This window comes from Brienomyrus brachyistius, unplaced genomic scaffold (genome assembly GCF_023856365.1).
Source record: "Brienomyrus brachyistius isolate T26 unplaced genomic scaffold, BBRACH_0.4 scaffold40, whole genome shotgun sequence".
Taxonomy (NCBI): domain Eukaryota; kingdom Metazoa; phylum Chordata; class Actinopteri; order Osteoglossiformes; family Mormyridae; genus Brienomyrus; species Brienomyrus brachyistius.
The window spans coordinates 1,641,200-1,663,308 of NW_026042315.1; the positions used below are offsets into that span (position 1 = coordinate 1,641,200).

Below are 22,109 nucleotides of genomic sequence, written 5' to 3' on the forward strand. Positions count from 1 at the left end.
TACACCGGATCTGAGTGCCTCATTTTGTTCCCTTCATGTAGAACACATTTTGTAATGACAATAAAACATCCTTATCCTCATCTAAATCACACTGTCTAACTACTAACCTGTTTAAATAATATAATTGGATTTCAAAGGTTAATAGTCACTCAATTACCCCCTCAGCCCAACAGTACCACAAACACCCAACATGCACGGAAATGTTCTCCTAAGTTGTTTTCCCTGCCTGGAACAATACCACAGCAGTCACATGGAGTAATGTTTCAAAACTTTTCGGAAACCTTGCATTGAAACTTGAGGTCTTTAGGAGGGATCAGTCCTGGGTGGTAAAGTTGCCATCACAAAGGTTTTTGATTTAGGGATTCATGATGCCAGGTAGCCATCTTTCACAAGCTGGTGGGCTGTGCCACTGATGCCTTTGCTTGGGTTTTATATGTCTGTCCTGGTTTGTGTTCTTGCCACTTCAGGTTCCCTGGTTTTGGTCTACATTCCTCGGTCCTCTGCTATGGAGTCTACCTTCTGCTTCACCTCATTCTGGAGCCGCCCATCCAGTCAGCGGCCCATGTCCCCCTGGTTCCCTGTTTCCTGAGGTTAGTCTGCTAGTCTCTGGGGCCAGGGGGCAGAAATCTGCCATGTTGGATGGGTGGCCCAGGTTGGGGTGCTCCATCATAGACTGGTACATGAAGGATTATAAATGGTTTTCAACCAGTATGTACCGAGTGTGCGTCGTGACGAAAAGAATGTCATGGGAATATTTAGGACTGACTGCAGTATTAGTTCAAAGCATGATTGTGTTTTTCTTAATTTTTATTGATTTATTTTTGGATTATTGATTTTTTAAAGTAACTTCATTCAGTTAAAAGGGGTTTGTCCATTTGCTTTAGCAGAAGTTCGTGTAAGTATGATGTTCACCTTCCTTTTTCATAGTCTAGTCTTTGCCAAGTTTTATGCTTATTTCCCCTGATTAAGTTAAGCTGACGTGTGTTTAGGAGGGTCATACAGGCTTTTTGTTTGTAATGGAAGCACAGGGTCTGTACTTGCAGCTTATTTGCCATGCTAATGGAAGCATTTTACCTTCCTCTCTAATCTCTTTTTTTCTTGGCTCTCACTGCAGTCTCCTCTATGCCAGGGTTTCTCAACCCAGTCCTTGGACCCCACTGCAAAGATCCACAGTTTTGCTCTGTCCAAGCTCTCAGCACAGCAGTAAAAGGTGACTGTTTGGTTCATGCATGCAGGGATCTGGGACAGAGCAAAAACGTGGAGCTGTCTGGTGGGCTGAGGAATGAGTTTAGAAATGCTGCTGTATGAAGTATTAAACCATTTGACCGGTTGGATAAATGTTAAAATGTTTTCTCAAAATATAAAAAGAGATAATCTTCTGTTTTGCGTCTCATTACAAGCAAACTTGTTTTTTGTTTTTATGTCACTCTAGTATTTGATATCTAATTTTCAGTCTTCTGGCAATATAATCTGGTGAATGGGGAAAGACTTCCAGCAGGGGCTCCGGTTTCCTCCCACAGTCCAAAAGTGCGCAGGGTAGGTTAATTGGCAAATCTGAGTTGTGAGTGTTTGCGCCCTGCAGAGTGTTGACTCCTGCCCAGGGTTGGTTCCTGCCTACGCCTGTTGTTCCAAGGACAGGCTCCGGTCCCCCCCGCGACCTCAGTTTGGCTTGCTGTCTCCCCGCTTGGTTTTCTTTGGTTTACGTCTTCACTAGCCCCCTTGTTGCTTTGACTTGTGTGTATGTTATGTATGTGTGATTGTATTGCTGCATAGGGAGTGACTGCTATTTTTAGTGGTGCAACGGATCACAAAACTAACGGTTCGGATCATATCACAGATTTTGAGTCACGGATCGGATCAATTTTCGGATCAGCAAAAAGGGGAGGAGTCAAATGTAATTTGCTTCTCATTTATTACAAGAACAGTATGGCAAGGAACTTTTGGTTTTATCAAAAATAACTAAAATAAATTACAAAAATAAAACCAAGAAATAACTGAAAAAGCTGAATAAATACAATTTTTAAATAAAATTCTCAATACTTGAATACTTCAATGCAACAATTGAAAAACAACCTGAGAACTGAAAACAGGCCAAACCTTATTGTGACGCCCGCTCCGTCCGCTCCTCGTGTGTGCCACGCCCCCTAATTACCCACGTGTGATTTCCTGATCGTGCCCAGTCGTGTCTTGTTTCCTGCTGCCTTGTTTCATGTATTTAAGTTCCTGATTTGTACTAACCCGTGTCTGTCATTGATGTTAGTGGCGTTACATGTCTCCTGCTCCCCGTTACCTCATTAAACCCTCGTTTTCCCGTTATCCCGCTTGCCTGCCTGCTCCTTCCACGCCCTACCGCACGATCGCCGCTTACCTCCGCGACCGGTCGTGACAGAATGACAGACCAACAGAAGAAGAGTAAGCGGAGGAAGAAGAGGATCCCAGAGGAGACAATCCGTCTGGGAGCCTGCTCGCTCTCCCCTACATGGCTCCCTCCAGAGAACGAGGAAAAGGTACCCGAACTGGCTACCGCCCTGGAGCCGGTCCGAAGGAAGGAGTGCCCCGTAGCGATGTTATGGCCATCGAACGAGGACGAAGAGGAGGAGCTCTTCCTCTTCCCGGACCCGGAGCCACACACTGGAGAGCAGCGACCGCCTTTAGAGCGGTACCTCTTTCGGCCCGAGCGGCTGGCTAACCGAGGTGTCAGAGCGATGAGGGACGTTATTCCCCGGGTACCCCGCGCTCTGATAAGGGCTACTTCTGCCCTACCCGCGCCGGACGTCCCAGTTCCACCTCCCGCGGCAGCCACCCCGGAGGCGTATCCCTCGCCTCTCCCAGGGAAGACGGCAGCCCTCGCCAATCAATTCTTCGCCCTCCAGGGGCTGTTCTGGAGGGCGTTAGCGGAGGTGGCACCTCCAGTGAGCGACGAGGTGGAAGCGCTCACTGTCCGTCTGAGAAGGGGCTTCGACGCGTTTACTCCCGCCTCCGAGCGGGAGGACCTCGACCGGCTGGCAGGGGACCTCAAACAGCTTCTCCAGCTACAGAGGGCCTCTGTTGCCCCGTCGGAGCAGCCGACTCTGACGGCGGAACCCGAGCCGGAGCAGCCGTCCCTACCGGCGGACCCCGCTCCGGGACAGTCGCCGTTGCCCGCAACACCGGCGTCCATCCAGCCGTCGTCGCCGCTGATTGCACAGCTGTCGCTGCCACCGTCTGTGCAGCCGCCGCCTTTACCCGCGCAGCTGCTGCCTCTGCCTGCGCAACAACCTCCGCAGTCAACTCTACAATCGGCTCCAGCGCCCGATCCGCCGCCCTTGCCTGCGGCTCCGACGCCTGAGCAGCCGCCTTCGCTCCCTGACGCGCCCGGAGACGCGCGCCTTGGAGAGGGGGCTCCCACAGGGGAACGACCACCTCTGCCGGTGAACCCCGCGCCGGAGCAACCGCTCCCGCCTGCCCATCCGCCTGCGCAGCCGCCTTCGCTGCCTGCGCAGCCGCTGCCGCCTGCTGTTTCAGCTCCAGCGCCCCCTGACCGCGCTGCAGCAGTTCCCGAGGCGCCCCCTGACCGCGCTGCAGCAGTTCCCGAGGCGCCCCCTGACCGCGCTGCAGCAGCCCCAGAGGCGCCCCCTGACCGCGCTGCAGCAGCCCCAGAGGCGCCCCCTGACCGCGCTGCAGCAGCCCCAGAGGCGCTCCCTCCGCCTGCTGCAGCTCCTGTCCCTGACTGCGTTCCAGTTCCTGACCGCGTTCCAGTTCCTGCAGAGGCGCCCCCTCTGCAGCCGCCTGCTGCAGCTCCCGGGCAGGCGCCCCCACTGCAGCTACCTGCAGCTCCCGGGCAGGCGCCCCCACTGCAGCCAGCTCCTGTTCCTGACCGCGCTCCTGTTCCTGACCGCGCTCCTGTTCCTGACCGCGCTCCTGTTCCTGACCGCGCTCCAGTTCCTGACCGCGTTCCTGTCCCGGCGCCCCCGCAGCCTGACCGCGTTCCTGTCCCGGCGCCCCCGCAGCCTGACCGCGTTCCTGTCCCGGCGCCCGCTCTCCCTGCAGCAGCTCCAGAGGCGCCCCCTCCGCCTGCAGCAGCTCCAGTCCCTGTCCTAGTCCCCGAGGTGGTCCCGGACAACTCCATCTTGGCTCCTCCCTCTTCGGAGGTGGAGGAGCTGGAATGGGACCCCTCGGGGACCGAACTTGTAACCCCTTGTCCCTCGCCCCGGCGACATCAACCCCGACCTAGGGTCGGCCTGTCTGTGTCCCGCAGGGGAAGGGGACACAGACGCAGGGCTGGGGTCCCGCCCGCCCTGCCCCCTGGCTCGCCCTCCCTCGCCTGCGCTGGGGCTCGGTTGGTGCCCGTGGGTCCTGGCCCTCCGGGTCGGACGTCGCCTGCGGGTCCCCCTCCGAGGCCTCGTCGCCCCGCCTCGCTCCCCTCTCCAGAGCCTGGTCGGTCGCCTGCGGGCTCCCCGACGGCGGCTCCTCGGTTGCCTGCGGGGCCCCTACCTCCGGCCCTCCGCCGGACGTCGCCGCCTGCTGCGGCTCCCCCCTCCTCCGGGCCTTCGCCGTGGGCCCCTCCTGCTCCCTCGTCCCCTTCCCCGGTGCTCCCTCCTGCTCCCTCCCTGGCCCCTCCGCGGGTCCCTCGCCCTGCCTCCTCGGCCCCTCCGAGGTCCCCTCCGGCTCCGGCCTCCCGGCCGCCTGCGGCCCCTCCGGCTGCCTCCCGTCGCCCGCTGGGGCTCCCTCGGGCTCCCCTTCCTTCCTCCTCCTTCTCTCCCTTCTTTCCCATCTCTGTCCCGCCTGTCTTTTCTCCTCCTTCCGCCTTTGTCCCTCATCCCTTCGCTCCTTGTGTTCCTGGTTTCCCGTCGTTCCCTCCCGTCACTCCCGCTCCTTTTGTTCCGCCTGTTCCCTCTGTTTCTCCCTTCCTGGTCTGTCTGTCCGCTTTTCCTGTCCTGTGTAGTGTCCTGTCTTGGCTTCTGCCTCTGTGTCAGTTTTGCCTGTCTGTCTTGTTCCCTGTTCCCCATTGATTTTTTTTGCTCTTGTCTTTCAGGTCCTGTTCTGCCTCGTCCCGTCCGTCGCCCCCTTCCTTGGCGCGCCCGGTGTAGCGCGCCTTTGGGGGGGGGGTTCTGTGACGCCCGCTCCGTCCGCTCCTCGTGTGTGCCACGCCCCCTAATTACCCACGTGTGATTTCCTGATCGTGCCCAGTCGTGTCTTGTTTCCTGCTGCCTTGTTTCATGTATTTAAGTTCCTGATTTGTACTAACCCGTGTCTGTCATTGATGTTAGTGGCGTTACATGTCTCCTGCTCCCCGTTACCTCATTAAACCCTCGTTTTCCCGTTATCCCGCTTGCCTGCCTGCTCCTTCCACGCCCTACCGCACGATCGCCGCTTACCTCCGCGACCGGTCGTGACACCTTATAATGACAAATTTTTTTTCAAAAAGATGAGGATGTCTACATTCTCTGGGGAGAGAGTAGACCTCTTAGCTGTCACTATGTCACCTGCTGTGGAGAATACCCTCTCACTAGGAACTGAAGTGCCAGGCACAGCAAGGTAGTGTCTTGCCATTTTTGCAATGTGAGGGTATTTACACTCATTGTGTTTCCACCACGCCAGCGGATTACCACCATCCACTGGCAAACTGCTTGCTGCCCTGTATGATGCTACCTCCTCTTTGATTGTGTTGTAAAAAGTTTTCTCTGTGTCTGACTCTTTCACAAATGTATCCCCAAAAAGCTCTTCTATGGCAGCCTTCTTTTGTGGAGGAGATGCATTTGGCCCTGTGTCTTCTTCAGAGGGTGTTGGCTCTGTGGCTTGACCCTGCAGAAAAAATTACTGAGTTATTTAACTATATTTCTTGTTATATATTTCATAGGCAATCAATAACATATGCTGGTAATTTTCAAAATTAAGATCAAATATTCACATAAATAATAGTTAAAATATTTTATAACTTAATTATATTAATATTAAATAATATCAATAACTGTATTATTTTTTACCTCTTCAGTAGCCACAATCTCAGTTGTGAGATCAGTGTATGTCTTCTCGCGTAGGGCTGGTTCTATGTGAGTCAGGGACTTGAACCTTGGATCAAGTGCAGTAGATCTGTGAAGATAATCTTGTATTTCAGGGGGGTTGGTGTATCTGGAAATCAGGTCCCCTCTTATGGCAGCCTTAACATCTCTGGTAATGCTGGTGTCTTCCTCATTTGCACACATGGATTGTATAATTCTGGTTTTCAGAGGTAGGATCATGGACACAGATGGTGCATTTTCAGTACTCAATAGGGTTGTGACTGTTTTGAGAGGTTTGAGGAGCTGAAGGACCTCCTCTGCTACTTTCACATCATTATCAGACAAGGTGACAATGTCTCTGATATTTTTTTTCAGTGTCTTTTCTGTCAGTGCAGAGTATACTGCTGCCTGCTGCTCAAGATAGCGCTCCAACATGTCATATGTGGAATTCCATCTTGTAGTGACGTCGTGTATGAGCTTGTGGGCTGGTAGCTGTAGCATTTCTTGCTTTGTTTTAAGGACATGAGCTGCTGTTGTACTTCTGTGGAAAAAAGAAACCACCTTCCTAATCCTCCCAAGAAGGCGATCCATCTGGTTAACTGAGATTCCTCTTTGGTATGCTAAATTTATCACATGTGCAAAGCAAGATATCTGTGGCCCTAGTCCACCTTCTGTCACTGCATTTACTTGGTTTCTGGCATTATCTGTGGTGACTGGGATATTGCTACATGCATTGTGTCTCTTTAACTTCCACTCAGCTACTGCTTCTATCAGGATTTGCGCTAGATTTGTGCTTGTGTGAGTCTCATAGAGGGGACGTGTCTGTAGCACCGGACTTTGCATCTCCCATCCCGCTGTTATATAATGGGCAGTCACAGTCACGTAGCTTTCGGTAGCCCTTGATGTCCACCCGTCTGTGGTGATCGAAATAGAGGATGCATCTGATAAGTCTGCGACGATTTCGCTTTTTTCCTGTTCGTAAAGTTCAGGCATGACCTTCATGCTGAAATGTGTGCGCGAGGGTATTTCGTACCGTGGCTCAAGCACTTTTAGGAGGTTTTTAAAACCCTTGTTTTCAACAACAGAGTATGGCCTCATGTCTGCCGCGATAAACATCCCGATAGATTTGGTAATAGCTTTAGCCCGCTCTGATTCTGGTGCAAAGTGCTGCTTAAATGCAGCGGTGAGCAGCTGTTGCTGTGGTTGCTTCGGTTTGCATCCTGTCTGCACACCGGGGTGATGTCGCTTCAGATGCGTGGCCATACTCGATGTATTGCCACTTTCATACGGCTTTCTCGTGCCACAGTGTCTACACACTGTAACTGTTTTGTCCACCACCCTTCTTCCGTCATCATTATATTTTACAGGAAAGCCAAAATGCTCCCATACAAAAGATTTGGATGATGCGGGAGGCTTTTCGAGTTCCTCTGTTCCGCCGCTAGCCATCGTTGTTGACTGAGTCACATGTTCCGCTGACGTAAACACGACTTCTGTGTAATTAATTATTTATTATTTAAGCAATATCAGCAGAAAACACTGTTTTATCTGCGGTTATTTTTTTTTTATTTATCTAAAAGTTTAAAAAACGAGTTAATCCGCGGATCACGTGCGTTCCGAACCGTGGGTTGTAATCCGTACGGATCACGGATCAACCGCGATCCGTTGCACCCCTAGCTATTTTGTTTTGCAAGTGTGTGTTGGACTCTGTTTATTTGGTTAGGGAGTGAGGTGGAGTGTTTGTCTTTTGGTTTCCTTTTCTTTTGCACTTAGGTGAGATTAGCTGTGGGTCGCACTTGATAGTTGGGGATTTTGTTTGTTATTTTGGCTGTGGTCACTCCCAAAGTCTTTTGCACAGGGTTATTTGTTCAGTGTCAGTATTATACATGAAAAAAAATGAAAATACAAAAAATATCCCTTTGTCCACTGGTGTTCCCTTCTTGCCCTCACCCCGTTTGTCCCTTTATCCCATTCCCCTTTCCCGTGCAGGGGCGCCGCTAAGGGGGGGAAAGTTGGGACAATTCTAAGGGCCCACGCCCTTTAGGGGCCCCCAGAGATCTGAATGGGTGTGGTAGGGGGGCCCAACCTCATATTTTGTCATAGGGCCCAAAATTGCTAGCGGCGCCCCTGTTCCCGTGAATACTGTTACACTCCAACCCTAGACAGGATATCAAAACAGCATCTTACCTATAGTTTTAAAAGAGATGAGGGATATTAATCATTGACCTTTATCTTTGCTATTTCAGAAATCCGTATCTGCTACCTTGTGACTGGAAGTATACACTGTAAATAAAGGCTAAATTTGTCACAGTTTTAAACGATTTTATATCAGCCAATTTGACTACAGTATAATTATATTTTTTTCCTCTTATGTTAAATGACAGAAAAGTTTTATCAAAACTACATTGCATAACTGGCATCGTAGTACTGATTAGCACCGATTCAGACATCCCGATGAACAAATATGAAGTTCATTTAAACTGTGGTACCTTAAATCCGTCAAGTTACCTCGATAAGCCAGTAACCCTGATTCGTAGTATAGGCCAATGATCACAAGCACTCTGTGTAAACGTATTGTTTAACCGGCGCTGTTGCATTACCAGGGTGAGAGGTTGACTTGCTGGTTAGCTATAAAAACAGACGTTAGTGCAACTCCACGTTAATGGTGCGGTCATCATGGCTTATAAATGCTTATTATCGTTCATCATTGTTTGTGTCAGTAACGATAACATAAACAAGGGTAGGCACCAGGAGAACATCATTGGCTCTTGCATCGATTACTTTTCCCGTAACACCCTTTAGATTGTTTCCCTGAAGGGCAGCAAACCGACAATTTTGGTGTGATTGAGCTGATCACGTGTGCATGGGGAGGGAATGCGGACCACATGACCTTCCCGGCGAGCTCAGCACATCCAGCATCGCTTCGCAAATACAATCAAAATGTTTTATCTTTATTCACACTTTCTATCTTTATTCATTATCTCTACAATCTCACTGCTGGACGAATGCCTGGCATTCAGAGCATTCTTTATTAGCCATTTGCCTTTGGATGCAGTTTATTTCCATGCCCCAAAGCTTCCAGGCATCAGTAATTGCTTCCCATGTTACTCCGGTCCTGGGGTCTTCTGTAACTGCCCTTTGGGATTACATATATTCAGCATATGCTTTTGTCCGAAGTGAGGAGAGTTTGGGGTCAGAGCACTTGGGTCTAAGGGACTTGCTCAAGGGCTTAACAATGTTACGATTACTCTGCCATGGGAGTTGAACCAACAACCAAACTGGCAGAGATGGCCAACCTGCTGAGCTCCACACCCGCTGACGATCTCCTTTTCCTGTCTGCTGCAGTCTCCATGGACCTGAGTCCAGAGAAGCACTCTGATCTTGAGGACATCCGGCTGAGGAAAGGAGCCCTTCTGCTGGAGATCCAGAGGCTGCGGGAGGCGCTGAGAGAGGCCCTCATGGAAGTGGAGGTCCTTGAATCCAGCACCAAACGCAGCCAAATCTTAGAAAAGAATAGGCATGTCGCCATGGGAAGAAAGAAATTCAACATGGACCCTAAGAAGGGTATCCTGTTCATGGTACAAAACAATCTTCTCCGGCACACGTCTGAGGACATCGCCCAGCTCCTATACAAGGGAGAGGGGCTGAACAAAACAGCCATTGGGGATTACCTGGGTGAGAGAGACGACTTCAATATCCAAGTCCTCCAAACATTTCTTGGGCTTCATGAATTCGCAGGGTTCAACCTGGTACAGGCTCTCAGGCAGTTCCTCTGGAGTTTCCGTCTGCCAGGAGAAGCACAAAAGATTGACAGGATGATGGAGGCCTTTGCGCAGAGGTACTGTCAATGTAATCCTGGAGTCTTCCAGAACATTGACACCTGCTATGTACTTTCATTTTCCATAATCATGCTAAACACTAGCCTTTATAATCCAAATGTGAGAGACAAGCCCAGTGTGGACAGGTTCATCTCCATGAATCGAGGAATCAATGATGGAGGCAACCTGCCAGATGATCTCCTCCGAAATCTTTATAAGAGCATAAAGAATGAGCCATTCACGATTCCTGAAGACAATGGGAACAATCCCTTTTTAAACCCTGACAGAGAGGGTTGGCTCTTCAAACTGGGAGGAGGACGGGTGAAAACATGGAAAAGGCGGTGGTTCATCCTGATGGACAACTGCCTTTACTACTTTAAACATACTACGGATAAGAAACCCAGGGTGATCATTCCGCTGGAGAATCTGAGCATCCGTGAGGTGAAGGATCTCAGGAAGCCTAACTGCTTTGAACTGTACATCCCTAACAACAGCAGACAGCTGATGAAAGCCTGCAGAACGGAGGCGGACGGCCGCCTGGTAGAGGGCAATCATGTGGTGTACCGCATCTCGGCGCCAACCCCTGAGGAGAAGGACAAGTGGATACAGAGCATCACTGCTGCTGTGAGCGCTGACCCTTTTTATGAGATGCTGGCAGCAAGAAAAACACAGATCTCTTAAAACAGGGGTGTCAGACTCATTTTCACCCCGCGCCACATCAGCATCATAGTTGTCACCTTATTCGGCCCTCAGGAAACCACCATGTCCCCCACAGACATCCCGATGTCATGTATTTGGTGCCAGAATTATAGAACACACAGGACTATTTGTGCCAGATTCCAGAGGAAGAAGTCAACCACTGTGAAAATGACTGCATTCACAGACGTGACATTGCTTGTGATGATGATGTCTTCACGTTGTGCACCTCTGTCATGGCAGAGAATGGTCTTGATGTTCCTCTGGATGCTTATAAGGCAATTGACCTCTACCTGCGCCTACGAGAAGAATGATCAGTTCTTCTACACATTGAACGATAAAGACTGTGTGAATATGTTTGGATGTGCTATTGCAGAAAGTATTTATTTCAGAACAAGGAACTTTGCACAAAACAACTGACTATTTGACTATGATCGCCCACTCAAACATTTGGGCCCAAAATTGTTGTTGCAGACATTCTTTGCCTTTATAATGTGGTCTCACAAAGTAATGTTTAACCTTAAGGTAGCATGACTGAATACCAGGTTTTGTTTTGAGGCGACTTATTGTTCACTACAGATTTTATCATCGAAATGCCCTGTCCTTTTTTTGTATAAATGTGAAATTAAATGTTATTTGCACTGTATTGCTGATCTTTATGTCAGAGTACCTTTTTTTCTGAGAATCCACACTGCTCTAAATTTGCATCAACATGATTGGGATTGGGATGGAAAAATTATTTTCCATCTTAACCCATATTCTAAGCATATTGATTTCTGTTGTAAATTTTACTTTTACAGCAGTATGATTTAAGACACTAACAGCAATCCATTTTTCAACCAGTAATTGTTAATGTGATAGGAATTGCATTCAACAGCAAATGCGTTCAACTTAACCAAATGTATAAATCTTACATATTCTGATGATTCGACATTCCCCCGATGTCTGTGTGATGTATTTCAGCAACAACACGCAGTTAATGAGATCACTATGCGGAATTTAGCCGACTGTTATTTTACTGATTAGGATATATCTGTCATGCCCGGCTCGTCCGCTCCTCGTGTGTGCCACGCCCCCTAATTACCCACGTGTGATTTCCTGATCCTGCCCAGTCGTGTCTTGTTTCCTGCTGCCTTGTTCTGTGTATTTAAGTCCTGGTCTCCCCAGTTTGCTTGGTCTGTCATTAATGTCAGTTGATGTCAGTCTGCGTCCAGTGTTCCCGGCTCCCCGAAGCCAGAATAAACCCCCGTTTTCCCGTATACTGTTGCCTGCCTGCTCCTTCCGCACGATCGCCGCTCTCTGCTCGCGATCGGTGCCCTCGACCCGTGACAGAATGACAGACCCAAACAAAGCACCTGCCGTGACAGAGGAGGAGTACTGCAGTTACGGCGAGCAGGTGCTCTTCTGGATTTCCCGGCCTGGCATCCGGGAGGATTCTCCGGCTTGGAACCTTGTCAGCCGGAACCGGGATATCTTAGAAGGGTTATCCCTGGAGGAAGACGCGCACCTAACCAAGGAGGTGCGCGACAACTTCAGGAGGATAGCCGAGCTCCGGAAAGAGCGATATGTCGCTCCCAGCGAACCAGGGACTATCCTCGCGCCGTCCGTCTTTGCGGGCTTAGCGCCGCCTCCCGCTACCACCGGTCGCCGGAGGAGGAAGAGGAGACCAGCGATCGCCCCGTCGATCGTCCTAGGGGCGTGCTCCATCGCCCTCGCTCCTCTTCCTGGGGAGGATCGGGAGAGTATCCCGATTACCCCGGAAGTCTCCAGCGCTGTTAAGCTGCCTCCCAGGGCAGCTTCCCCTTTCCGGAAGACACGCCGGGACGCTGAACAGCTTGAGCAGCCGCCTCCGCTGCTCGCTGCGGCCGCCTGGTCAGAGGGGCTTCCCCCGCTCCTACCGCCTGCGCATCCCGCGCAGCCGTCGCCGCAGCCGCCGGCGCAGACTCCTCTGCCTGCGCTGCCTGCCGCTCTCAAGCGGGCACCCCCTCAGCCTGCGAATCCGGCTTCCGAGCAGGCGCTCCCTTTGCTCTTGCCGCCGACGCGGCCACCGCTGCCTGCGGATCCCTATCCCGTGCGGCCGCCGCTGCCTGCGGATCCCTATCCCGTGCGGCCGCCGCTGCCTGCGGACCCCGCTCCCGTGCGGCCGCCGCTGCCTGCGGACCCCGCTCCCGTGCGGCCGCCGCTGCCTGCGGACCCCGCTCCCGTGCGGCCGCCGCTGCCTGCGGACCCCGCTCCCGTGCAGCCGCCGCCGCCTGCTGCAGCTCCCGGGCCGGCGCCCCCACTGCAGCAACCTGCAGCTCCCGGGCCGGCGCCCCCACTGCAGCAACCTGCAGCTCCCGGGCCGGCGCCCCCACTGCAGCCACCTGCAGCTCCCGGGCCGGCGCCCCCACTGCAGCCACCTCTAGTTCCTGACCGCGCTCCAGTTCCTGCAGAGGCGCCCCCTCTGCAGCCGCCTGCTGCAGCTCCCGGGCAGGCGCCCCCACTGCAGCAACCAGCTGCAGCTCCCGGGCAGGTGCCCCCACTGCAGCCGGCTCCCGTTCCTGACCGCGCTCCAGTTCCTGCAGAGGCGCCCCCTCTGCAGCCGCCTGCTGCAGCTCCCGGGCAGGCGCCCCCCTCTGCAGCCGCCTGCTGCAGCTCCCGGGCTGGCGCCCCCACTGCAGCCACCTCCTGTTCCTGACCGCGCTCCTGTTCCTGACCGCGCTCCTGTTCCTGTCCTGGCGCCCCCACTGCAGCCACCTGCAGCTCCCGGGCCGGCGCCCCCACTGCAGCCACCTCCTGTTCCTGACCGCGCTCCTGTTCCTGACCGCGCTCCTGTTCCTGACCGCGCTCCTGTCCCTGCAGAGGCGCCCCCACTGCAGCCACCTGCTGCAGCTCCCGGGCAGGCGCCCCCACTGCAGTCACCTGCAGCTCCTGTCAGCGCCCCAGTTCCTGACCGCGCTGCAGCAGCTCCCGAGGCGCCCCCTGTGACAGTTTCTCCCTCGCCCCGGCGAACTCGACCCCGACCTGGGGTCATGTCTGTGTCCCGTAAAGGGAGGGGACACAGACGCAGGGCTGGGGTCCCGCCCGCCCTGCCCCCTGGCTCGCCCTGCCTCGCCTGCGCTGGGGCTCGGTTGGCGCCTGCGGGTCCTGGCCCTCCGGGTCGGCTGTCGCCTGCGGGTCTCTCTCCGGTGCCTCGTCGCCCTGCCTCGCTCCCCTCTCCGGGTCCTGGTCGGTCGCCTGGGGGTTCCCCGACGGCGGCTCCTCGGTCGCCTGCGGGGCCCCTACCTCCGGCCCTCCCCCGGACATCGCCGCCTGCTGCGGCTCCCCCCTCCTCCGTGCCTTCGCCGTGGGCCCCTCCTGCTCCCTCGTCCCCTTCCCCGGTGCTCCCTCCTGCTCCCTCCCTGGCCCCTCCGCGGGTCCCTCGCCCTGCCTCCTCGGCCCCTCCGAGGTCCCCTCCGGCTCCGGCCTCCCGGCCGCCTGCGGCCCCTCCGGCTGCCGCCCGTCGCCCGCTGGGGCTCCCACGGGCTCCCCTTTGTTCCCCCGCCTTCTCTCCCTTCTCTCCTGCCCTGGTCCCTCCTTTGTTTGCTCCTCCTTTCTCCATTCCTCGTTCCTTTGTTCCTCCCGTCTCTGCTCCTTGTGTTCCTCCTTCTCCCTCTGGCTTCCCTCCGTTCACTCCCGGTCCTTTTGTCCCACCTGTTCCCTCTGTGTCTCCCTTTCTGGTCTGTCTCTCCGCTTTCCCGACCCTCTGTCAGGTTTTGTCCTTCGTCTTGTCCCTCGCTGTGTTTTGTACCTCAGTCCTGTTCCCTGTCCGGCGTTAATTCTGTTCTTGTTTTCCAGGTCCTGTCCTGCCTCGTCCCGTCCGTCGCCCCCTTCCTTGGCGCGCCCGGTGTAGCGCGCCTTTGGGGGGGGGTTCTGTCATGCCCGGCTCGTCCGCTCCTCGTGTGTGCCACGCCCCCTAATTACCCACGTGTGATTTCCTGATCCTGCCCAGTCGTGTCTTGTTTCCTGCTGCCTTGTTCTGTGTATTTAAGTCCTGGTCTCCCCAGTTTGCTTGGTCTGTCATTAATGTCAGTTGATGTCAGTCTGCGTCCAGTGTTCCCGGCTCCCCGAAGCCAGAATAAACCCCCGTTTTCCCGTATACTGTTGCCTGCCTGCTCCTTCCGCACGATCGCCGCTCTCTGCTCGCGATCGGTGCCCTCGACCCGTGACAATATCACCCATGATTGGGGTATACTATATATCAAGGGTCAGCAACCTTTTTGAAACTGAGAGCTACTTCACGGGTACTGAGCCATACAAAGGCTACCAGAACAGACTTTACCTAAACTTATCTAAACTTCATGTAGAATAAACACGTTTTAAATGCTTTTTTGGATATTGTCATTTTCAAATCTATATAAATACAAATGTGATTAAAAAAGAATAGCAACAAGATAAAATGAAATTTTAGTCGCTGCCCACTGGTGAGTTGTGGTATTTTTAGAACAGGTCCGTGGACAACTCATGTGGTCCTTGGGGGCATCCTGGTGCCAGTGGGCACCATGTTGGTGACCCCTGTTCTAAATGGTATGTAGGGTTTGCAAACTACACCAACGCTTCTGATGTAGCTACATTTAGGCTTATAGTGGAATAATATAGTGGAAGATTCCTTGCGTGAGTGTCTGAGAGCGTGAAAGTCATGCTAGATGCAAGGTAGTCGGCAGCCCTGCTTTCCGTGTGCATCTGTCTCTTACTTTAGGTGGCTAGAGATCCAGCATTACTCAGGATTAGGAGCCACTTGCACTGATAATAATTAGTTTCTTTTTCCCCTTGCAGTCTGCTGCTGTATAACATTATGAAATCAGCCCAAAAATCCGCAACCCATGACCTCCTAATATTTACCCGAAACTATGTTTTCAAAATAGCACAATTGGGCATGAACACCGCGGACCTGGAAACTCTGCTGAGCATTGAGAATCAGTGTGCAAAGGCTCTTAATTTGGATATGTTTGTGAAACGTTCTGCTGCACAGCACAACAAAGAAAAACAACTGGTCAGTGATAATGAAAAGTACAATCAGCATTGTTTTAACCATGAGAGTCCAAATGCTTAGATAAATTGTCACTTTTTCAGTGTAAGTATGCTCCTGAGCTCCACGATTCTGAATGATAGTCGGTTTCTCACTGAACCTCCATGCCACTCTGTTAAAATCTCTTGCCACCCCATGTAAAATTTTCTAGATCCACCACTGTGCCAGAGCTAAGACTTAAGAATCTTGAGTATTATTTCAACATAAACTTTGCTTGGGTGCTTCATACTTTAAATTAAATATAAATTATGGCAACGTGCAAAACTATTAAGGAAAATGCAACGTATTTGTTTTTCATTTACGTAATTATATATGTTGATTATGATTCTTTTTAGTTCCACAGTACATGCAGATACTACAATCCAAGCATGCACTCTTAGGTTAATTGCTATCAGTTTATATAAAGATTTATAGAAATTTCAGTCAGAGACTAGCTTCTGATATAGAAAGAATGTTTACATTTTTTTTGGCCGTGGAATAGTTTTTCAGTGCTGCATGTAGTTTCTCTTTATTGTTTGAATAGGGCACACTTACACATCAACAAGTGCTGTGGCAGTTGTGATGTTCTCGCATATGAGAAAATACAAGGACAACTTTTATTAAAGAAAACGAAAGGCTTTACTCTCCATACTCCAGTCAATTGCATGCATAGGCCTACTGCCGCATCTCACTTTGCCAACTTCCGCTTCCGTGCGGCTCAGGAGGATCTGGCTGCAGAACACTGGAAAGGGGTCCACAGCTCAAGGGGACCACCAGAGGACAGATGGAGTGGAACCGGGAACCAAGGGATTTGCCAGTGACTGGCACTCACTGTTGTTTTCGACTACAATAAAAACAGCTGTACTGGCTAAATAATGAGCATACAAAAGTAAAAAAAGACATGGATAGGAATAAAAAGGTAATTAAAAATAGAAAAACAACCGAAGAGTCATTCACATTGAACACGCGTCTCTGCTCTCAGGACGATGATCCTGCCAACTGCGCCAGACTGTGACAGACCGAACTACAAAACTGTAGACTCAGTGGACAGCTGACTACGCCACCCTAGGAATTTCATCCAGCTTTCCATTGAGACTACAGTTTTGCAGTCTGTTCTGCCAGACAATGTATTAAAAAGTGCAGTGTTATACATGACACTGTAATTAGTTCAATTCAAGAGATGTACTATCAAGTTATAATAGTGTGATTATCATAATCACACAAATATATGAATTCCTCTGATACTGAATTAAACAACCCTTTATGCTGTCCCTTATGTGAATTAGTAAAAATCTCCATAGTCATATGCAATTCCAATTCCCCCTTTTATTTATTTTATGGCAGACAGACAGCAGTGTATTATTATATTATAATTATATTATATTTATTATAATTATATAATTATATTATATTATAATTATTATATATATCATTATATTAGGGTGCCCCTCGCAGAAGGTAAATTTAATCTTATTTAATTACATTTTCTATATAGCGTCAGATGACAGCAGACGTAATTTACTGTAAGGTTACCTTTACTATAGAAGATATAACAGCTCCCAAAGTTCTTCATCTGGTACAGAAAACATACGCCTGACAGATGTTGAAGTTTATTCCGTCTTTATTCTTTTAGACACCGTGAAAAACATTCTAAAAGATCCATGATATTACCGCTAAACAGCGGCTCATACATCACCGCAATTCCACTTTTTAATACAAGACAACAAGTAAATACAATAAATATAAATTACCGTTTGCGCCTTCTGACCAAATGCTTAGGAGTTATTACAGATCCTGCCGTGACAAGCCGACAAACCACAAGTTGACTCCATGAATCTCCCAGCATGCATTTACTCCTACCCTATTCCGTCACATGACCATGTATTCAAGGGTTAACACGGATCAATTAAATAGTCAGCAGAGGGCACTGGCATACATTTCACAGTATACATTCTATATTAAATCAAACCAGCAAAAGGTGATTATGAAATCTTATAAAAAACTTAAAAAAACTGTCTTAGTGACAGTTACAGAGTGGCGTAGTCACCCTTTCGCTCTATAGCGGCCCCTACCCCTACTACGTTTATAATTATAATAATTGCCTCATGTGCAGTTACGCTGGTTAAATTACCTGGAAATGTTATTAACTGCACATTCTCCTAGAAACTAACAATGGTGCTCACTCAGGTATATTTATAATGGTCAGAAAGCTGATGTAAAGTCTGATATAGTGCTGAATGTGTTATTTTGTAGACAGTAATAGGTTTAATAAATTTTATATTCCATTACTGTAGAAAGCTATACTTGCTTACTTAAGGTATTTTGCGTTATTAATGTGTGATTTAAATGCAGGTAGTTTTATTACAGTCAGCTTTTATTCACAGTGAGTAGCTTGTCATCATGAAGAGGAAGTGTGACAATCGTGAGGTTTTGGGCAACCACAGAAAAGCAGGAAAGTAAGTAGAGACAGTGAGATAATTAGTGCCAGTCAGATGATAGACGTATACAGTATGTGAGTCAAAGGTTCTTCATATATTAATCATCCCATTCAGGTAACAAATCCTTAGAAATCCATTCCTGAGCATCATGCCAAGAAACACCACTTGTTTACTGATAACTGCTTTAATGTAAACTCTGCTGTGCTGAGAGTAAAGATGAAGAGGGAGAGACAGCAAGAGGCTGCTGACGGCAGACAATGCAGGCGACATGGAGGGGAGTGAGAAAAGGAGCAAATATTGATGGTTAAGAGTGAATAATGACGTCACAGCAGCCTGATCCTGATGTTAGTTTAATATGCTTCTTAGTTTGGCCTGTGGTGTGTATTTCAGATACAGCATTTAATCAGGGAGACTGAGTGTGAGTCAATGGCAGAGAGAGAGTGAGAGAGAGAGAGAGAGCAGACAGGCAGATGAAGATGAAGGTGTATTAGGGAAGAGGGGGGAGGAGCTTGGACCTTCACCAAATCAGCCAAATGTAAATGTCACGTCTATCAAACAGGAGACCCTGCTTTCAGGAGAAATGGTTTAAAGATCACACTTGGCTCCCTTACAGCCCCCCTCGTCTTAAGGGGGGTTCTTTGTTTCTACTGTGCAAAATAATTTGTAACACAAATGTCTAAACTGGCATGAAAGACACATTCAGCTCTTGTGAAGACTGGCATGTGAAACTGGAAAAGGCACTGGGGAAATTCAGTGCACATAAAGACAGGCAGTGCCACAGATTAGCACTGATGACATGGATTCAGAAGATCAATCCTGTTAATATTCAACCTTCAGATGAGCTGGAAAGAGCAGCAGCAAGTGAGGAAAAATCTTCTGGAGCTAAGTACTTGGCACGGCAAGGCCTGGCTTTTCGAGGTGTTGGTAAGGAGAGTGGGAATTTCAAGCAGCTTCTAATGCAAACAGCAGAGGGCGATGCAGAGCTGACCATGTGGCTGAAAGGTCACTTTGATTTCACCAGTGCTGTTTAACTGTAACACCTGTTCCTGGGTTGCCCTCAGTCCTTGTTATTGGTTATGATTCTCACTGTCCTGCACTGTGTCTTGTTAGCTGTGTATTTAAGTGCCTGTTCTGCTTCTGTTCTTTGATGCTTCATTATAGCTGTATGTTGTATGTATGTATGTATGTATATAGTTCTCTAGTTGTGTTTATTCCATCATTTAGTTCATTCCTGGTCATTTGCTGTTTATTTTGGATCCATCCTGATCCTTTTGGTTTTGATGTGTGTGTTGTAAAAAACCCTATTTTTCCAGCCGTGTCATGCACTGCCACAACCAGAAGAGGGCAGAAGATATGGCACAAAAAACAGGAAGAAGCCTAACTTTAAAAAGAACAAAAAACATCAAGACTCATCCAGCATTGGGTGGTGGGTTAACGAATAACACAAACAATCAAAGAATAAGCAAACAAATGAGAGAAAAGATGCAGAGATGACTGAGAAGCAGGGGATGACTGGAGAAGAGATGACAGGAGCAGAAGACAGGAGGGATACAGGAAGAGCGGAGAAGACAGTATAACTGAAGAATGGGAGAAGAGGAGAGACCACAGAGGAAGGAGAACATAGATGACTGGAGGGGAGGGAATATAGGAGCAACAGAGAGAAGGAGGAAGGGCTGCGGAGGAGAAGACAGGATAAGAGGGGAAAATGTGAGCAGAGAAGGACAAACACCCCCACTGCCCAGCAAAGTGCACTTGTAAGTAAACCACAATTTTAGCCTTGGGCTCAATATCTGGACTTGTCTCTGTGTAGCAATGCATAGAATCCTTGACACTGGCTATGACTGTACTGTATTAGTCCTAAACTTGCCATTATAGTGTAAGGAGAAAAGATTTTTTTTAAAATAAATCATTTAAAAAAAAAGGTAGAGCGATGTAGCCGCCGGAGAAGTCCCCCCCCCCCCCCCCCCCCCCCCCAAAAGCCCTTTTTGTTCCCTTCTAGCTACCAGATGAAACTCACAATGCACCCCAACGCCACCTAACTTCTCTTCCACATGATGCACCTTATTTACCCTCTGAATCCTGTCTATTATTGAGCGTTTTTCTATCCATTTGATTATAAACTTATTACACTGTATGTACATTAGTCAGCCACATATGCTGTACGGCTTTGTTTTCCGGACAGTCTGGGCTACTCAGATGTGTCATAATTCGATTTGTAAATGCTGACAGTCTTGATATTATCCTTCTTATCAGGAAAAACTACTTCTGCATATAGATATTTCTCAATTTTTAGTCTCATCTAATATAAAAATTGGCAGGTAGTACAAATATAATCTTATAAATGCTGAGATTAGAGTATCTGCGATGCAGGAATGCAGGGGTTTCATTGGGGCCCTTTCTATGGCTTAGTACTGTGAAGGAATACATGGTTAGTGCCAGGCGCAAATGAATATCTTTGATTTTGCATCCATTTGGTAACTTGTTGAAGTTGTCTGATAGTCAGTAATACATGGTTTAATTAATATGATTCTTTATTTACTACTTTATAACATCTGAAAGAAACTGAAATAGGAAAGCTTATTTTAATTTATGGTCCACTGGATAAACACAGACATTACAGACGGTTTTAGAGTCTTATGCTGAATGTTTTTTGCTATCGTTTTTCTGCCTGCATATGCTATGATTGGTGCAGTGAAATTTGAGAATGTGTTTGTGGTCAGTATCATAGCCTCAGACAACAAACCAACGCTGTAGCGTGTCACTGTGTTTACATGTGAGAGGGGTTCCAGTTACATAATGGACTCGTTCTAATTGTTTTGACGGAGCTCGACAAACCTAAAAAATAAATGCTGGTTTTATCAAAAACTATGTCATATAGCTATATTCCAGATTTATTACAGCCAATCACATCTCAGAGCTCCTAGGAACCTCCTTCTCCCTACATTTCCCTCCTTCACACTCTTCCCTCAAATACTGTTACATTTGTCTTTTTTCCACACTCACACCCTGTCTTGATCATACTCTGACTGCATGGCATCCATATGCAGGGCAAACTATTTTACAGTCTTATCTAGTATAATAGGACATAAACATTGAATTTGATAGTTATCTTTTATTTACACATTAGAACACAACACATGAACATGAAGGGATCGTTTGCATTTGCAACCAACACCTCCGCAAACCCCCTGTGGAATACTGGCCGCGGACAGGGGTGGGAATCCCCAAGCTGGAAGACTGTACTGCGTCATGTTAACATTAGCTAGCTAGTTAGCATGGATACAGTGTGCACCGGACTAAAACTATAAAGGACGTAAGGTGTGTGATATAGTAAAACACTTACTAACTGGTAATGCACGTTAGCATTACGTTAAATGACAACTTTACCTATTACTTACCAGAATAGCCTCCTACACGTGCGACGAATGACAGTAGGCAGAAGGCTGTGCGTTTTTCAGAAACACACCGGAGTTAAACTTACGCCGCATTATTTACCGGCACTTCTAACACCAACATTTACAGCCATTAACTCATATGTGGTAGTAACACTGAAATTACTTTCTCTGCGTCAAAATAAGGCAACACTGTGATTTTGATACTTTATCATTTATACTTAACTGTACCTTCCTCCCATTCCTCCGTCTCTGCTTATTGACATTTAGGAGAGTCTCAGATATAAATTAACAATTCAAAATTATCAAAGACAGACACAACACTGAAGAGATGACAAAGACAAAGTTTGAAAAGTAAATATGTTTTATTGCAAATCTCTTATCTTAACATAGCCTACCTTATCATATGTTAACTTACCACATCTTATATTTTAACTTAGCCTATCATCATATTTTAACTTAGCCTATCTTATGATATTTTAACTTAGCCTATCTTATCATATGTTAACTTAGCCTATCATATTTTATCTTAACCTATCTTGTCATATCTTAACTTAACCTATCTTATTATATTTTAACTTAGCCTATCTTATCATACAACTTAACCTATCTTATCTTATTATATTTCAACTTAGCTTATATTAATATATTTCGTCTTAGCCTATCTTATATTTTAATTTAGCATATCTTATCCTGTCGTATCTTATAGCTACATTAACACTTAAACAGTATCTCTTTCCGTTGGGTCCCGCGGGATCCCA

General features: G+C 48.6%; 2 protein-coding genes across 2 annotated transcripts in view; both read left to right on the plus strand.

The window, feature by feature from the left end:
- The first annotated feature begins 487 nt into the window (after nucleotides 1–487).
- Nucleotides 488–11,374, plus strand: LOC125722569 (cytohesin-2-like). The gene is made up of 2 exons (XM_048998740.1): nucleotides 488–590; nucleotides 9,324–11,374. The coding sequence occupies exon 2, from the start codon at nucleotides 9,329–9,331 to the stop codon at nucleotides 10,475–10,477; it is 1,149 nt and encodes a 382-aa protein (XP_048854697.1). The 5' UTR covers nucleotides 488–590; nucleotides 9,324–9,328; the 3' UTR covers nucleotides 10,478–11,374.
- The window catches only part of LOC125722561 (cytohesin-2-like), a 39,734-nt gene continuing 18,112 nt past the window's right edge, over nucleotides 488–22,109 (plus strand). Inside the window, exon 1 of the mRNA XM_048998730.1 lies at nucleotides 488–590. The gene's annotated coding sequence lies outside the window, so the exon portion shown is untranslated. The remainder of the gene's footprint in view (nucleotides 591–22,109) is intronic.

What these genes read in the sequence shown, in the direction of transcription:
- LOC125722569 (XM_048998740.1), top strand. Translation starts at nt 9,329, where the DNA reads ATGGACCTGAGTCCAGAGAAGCACTCTGATCTTGAGGACATCCGGCTG.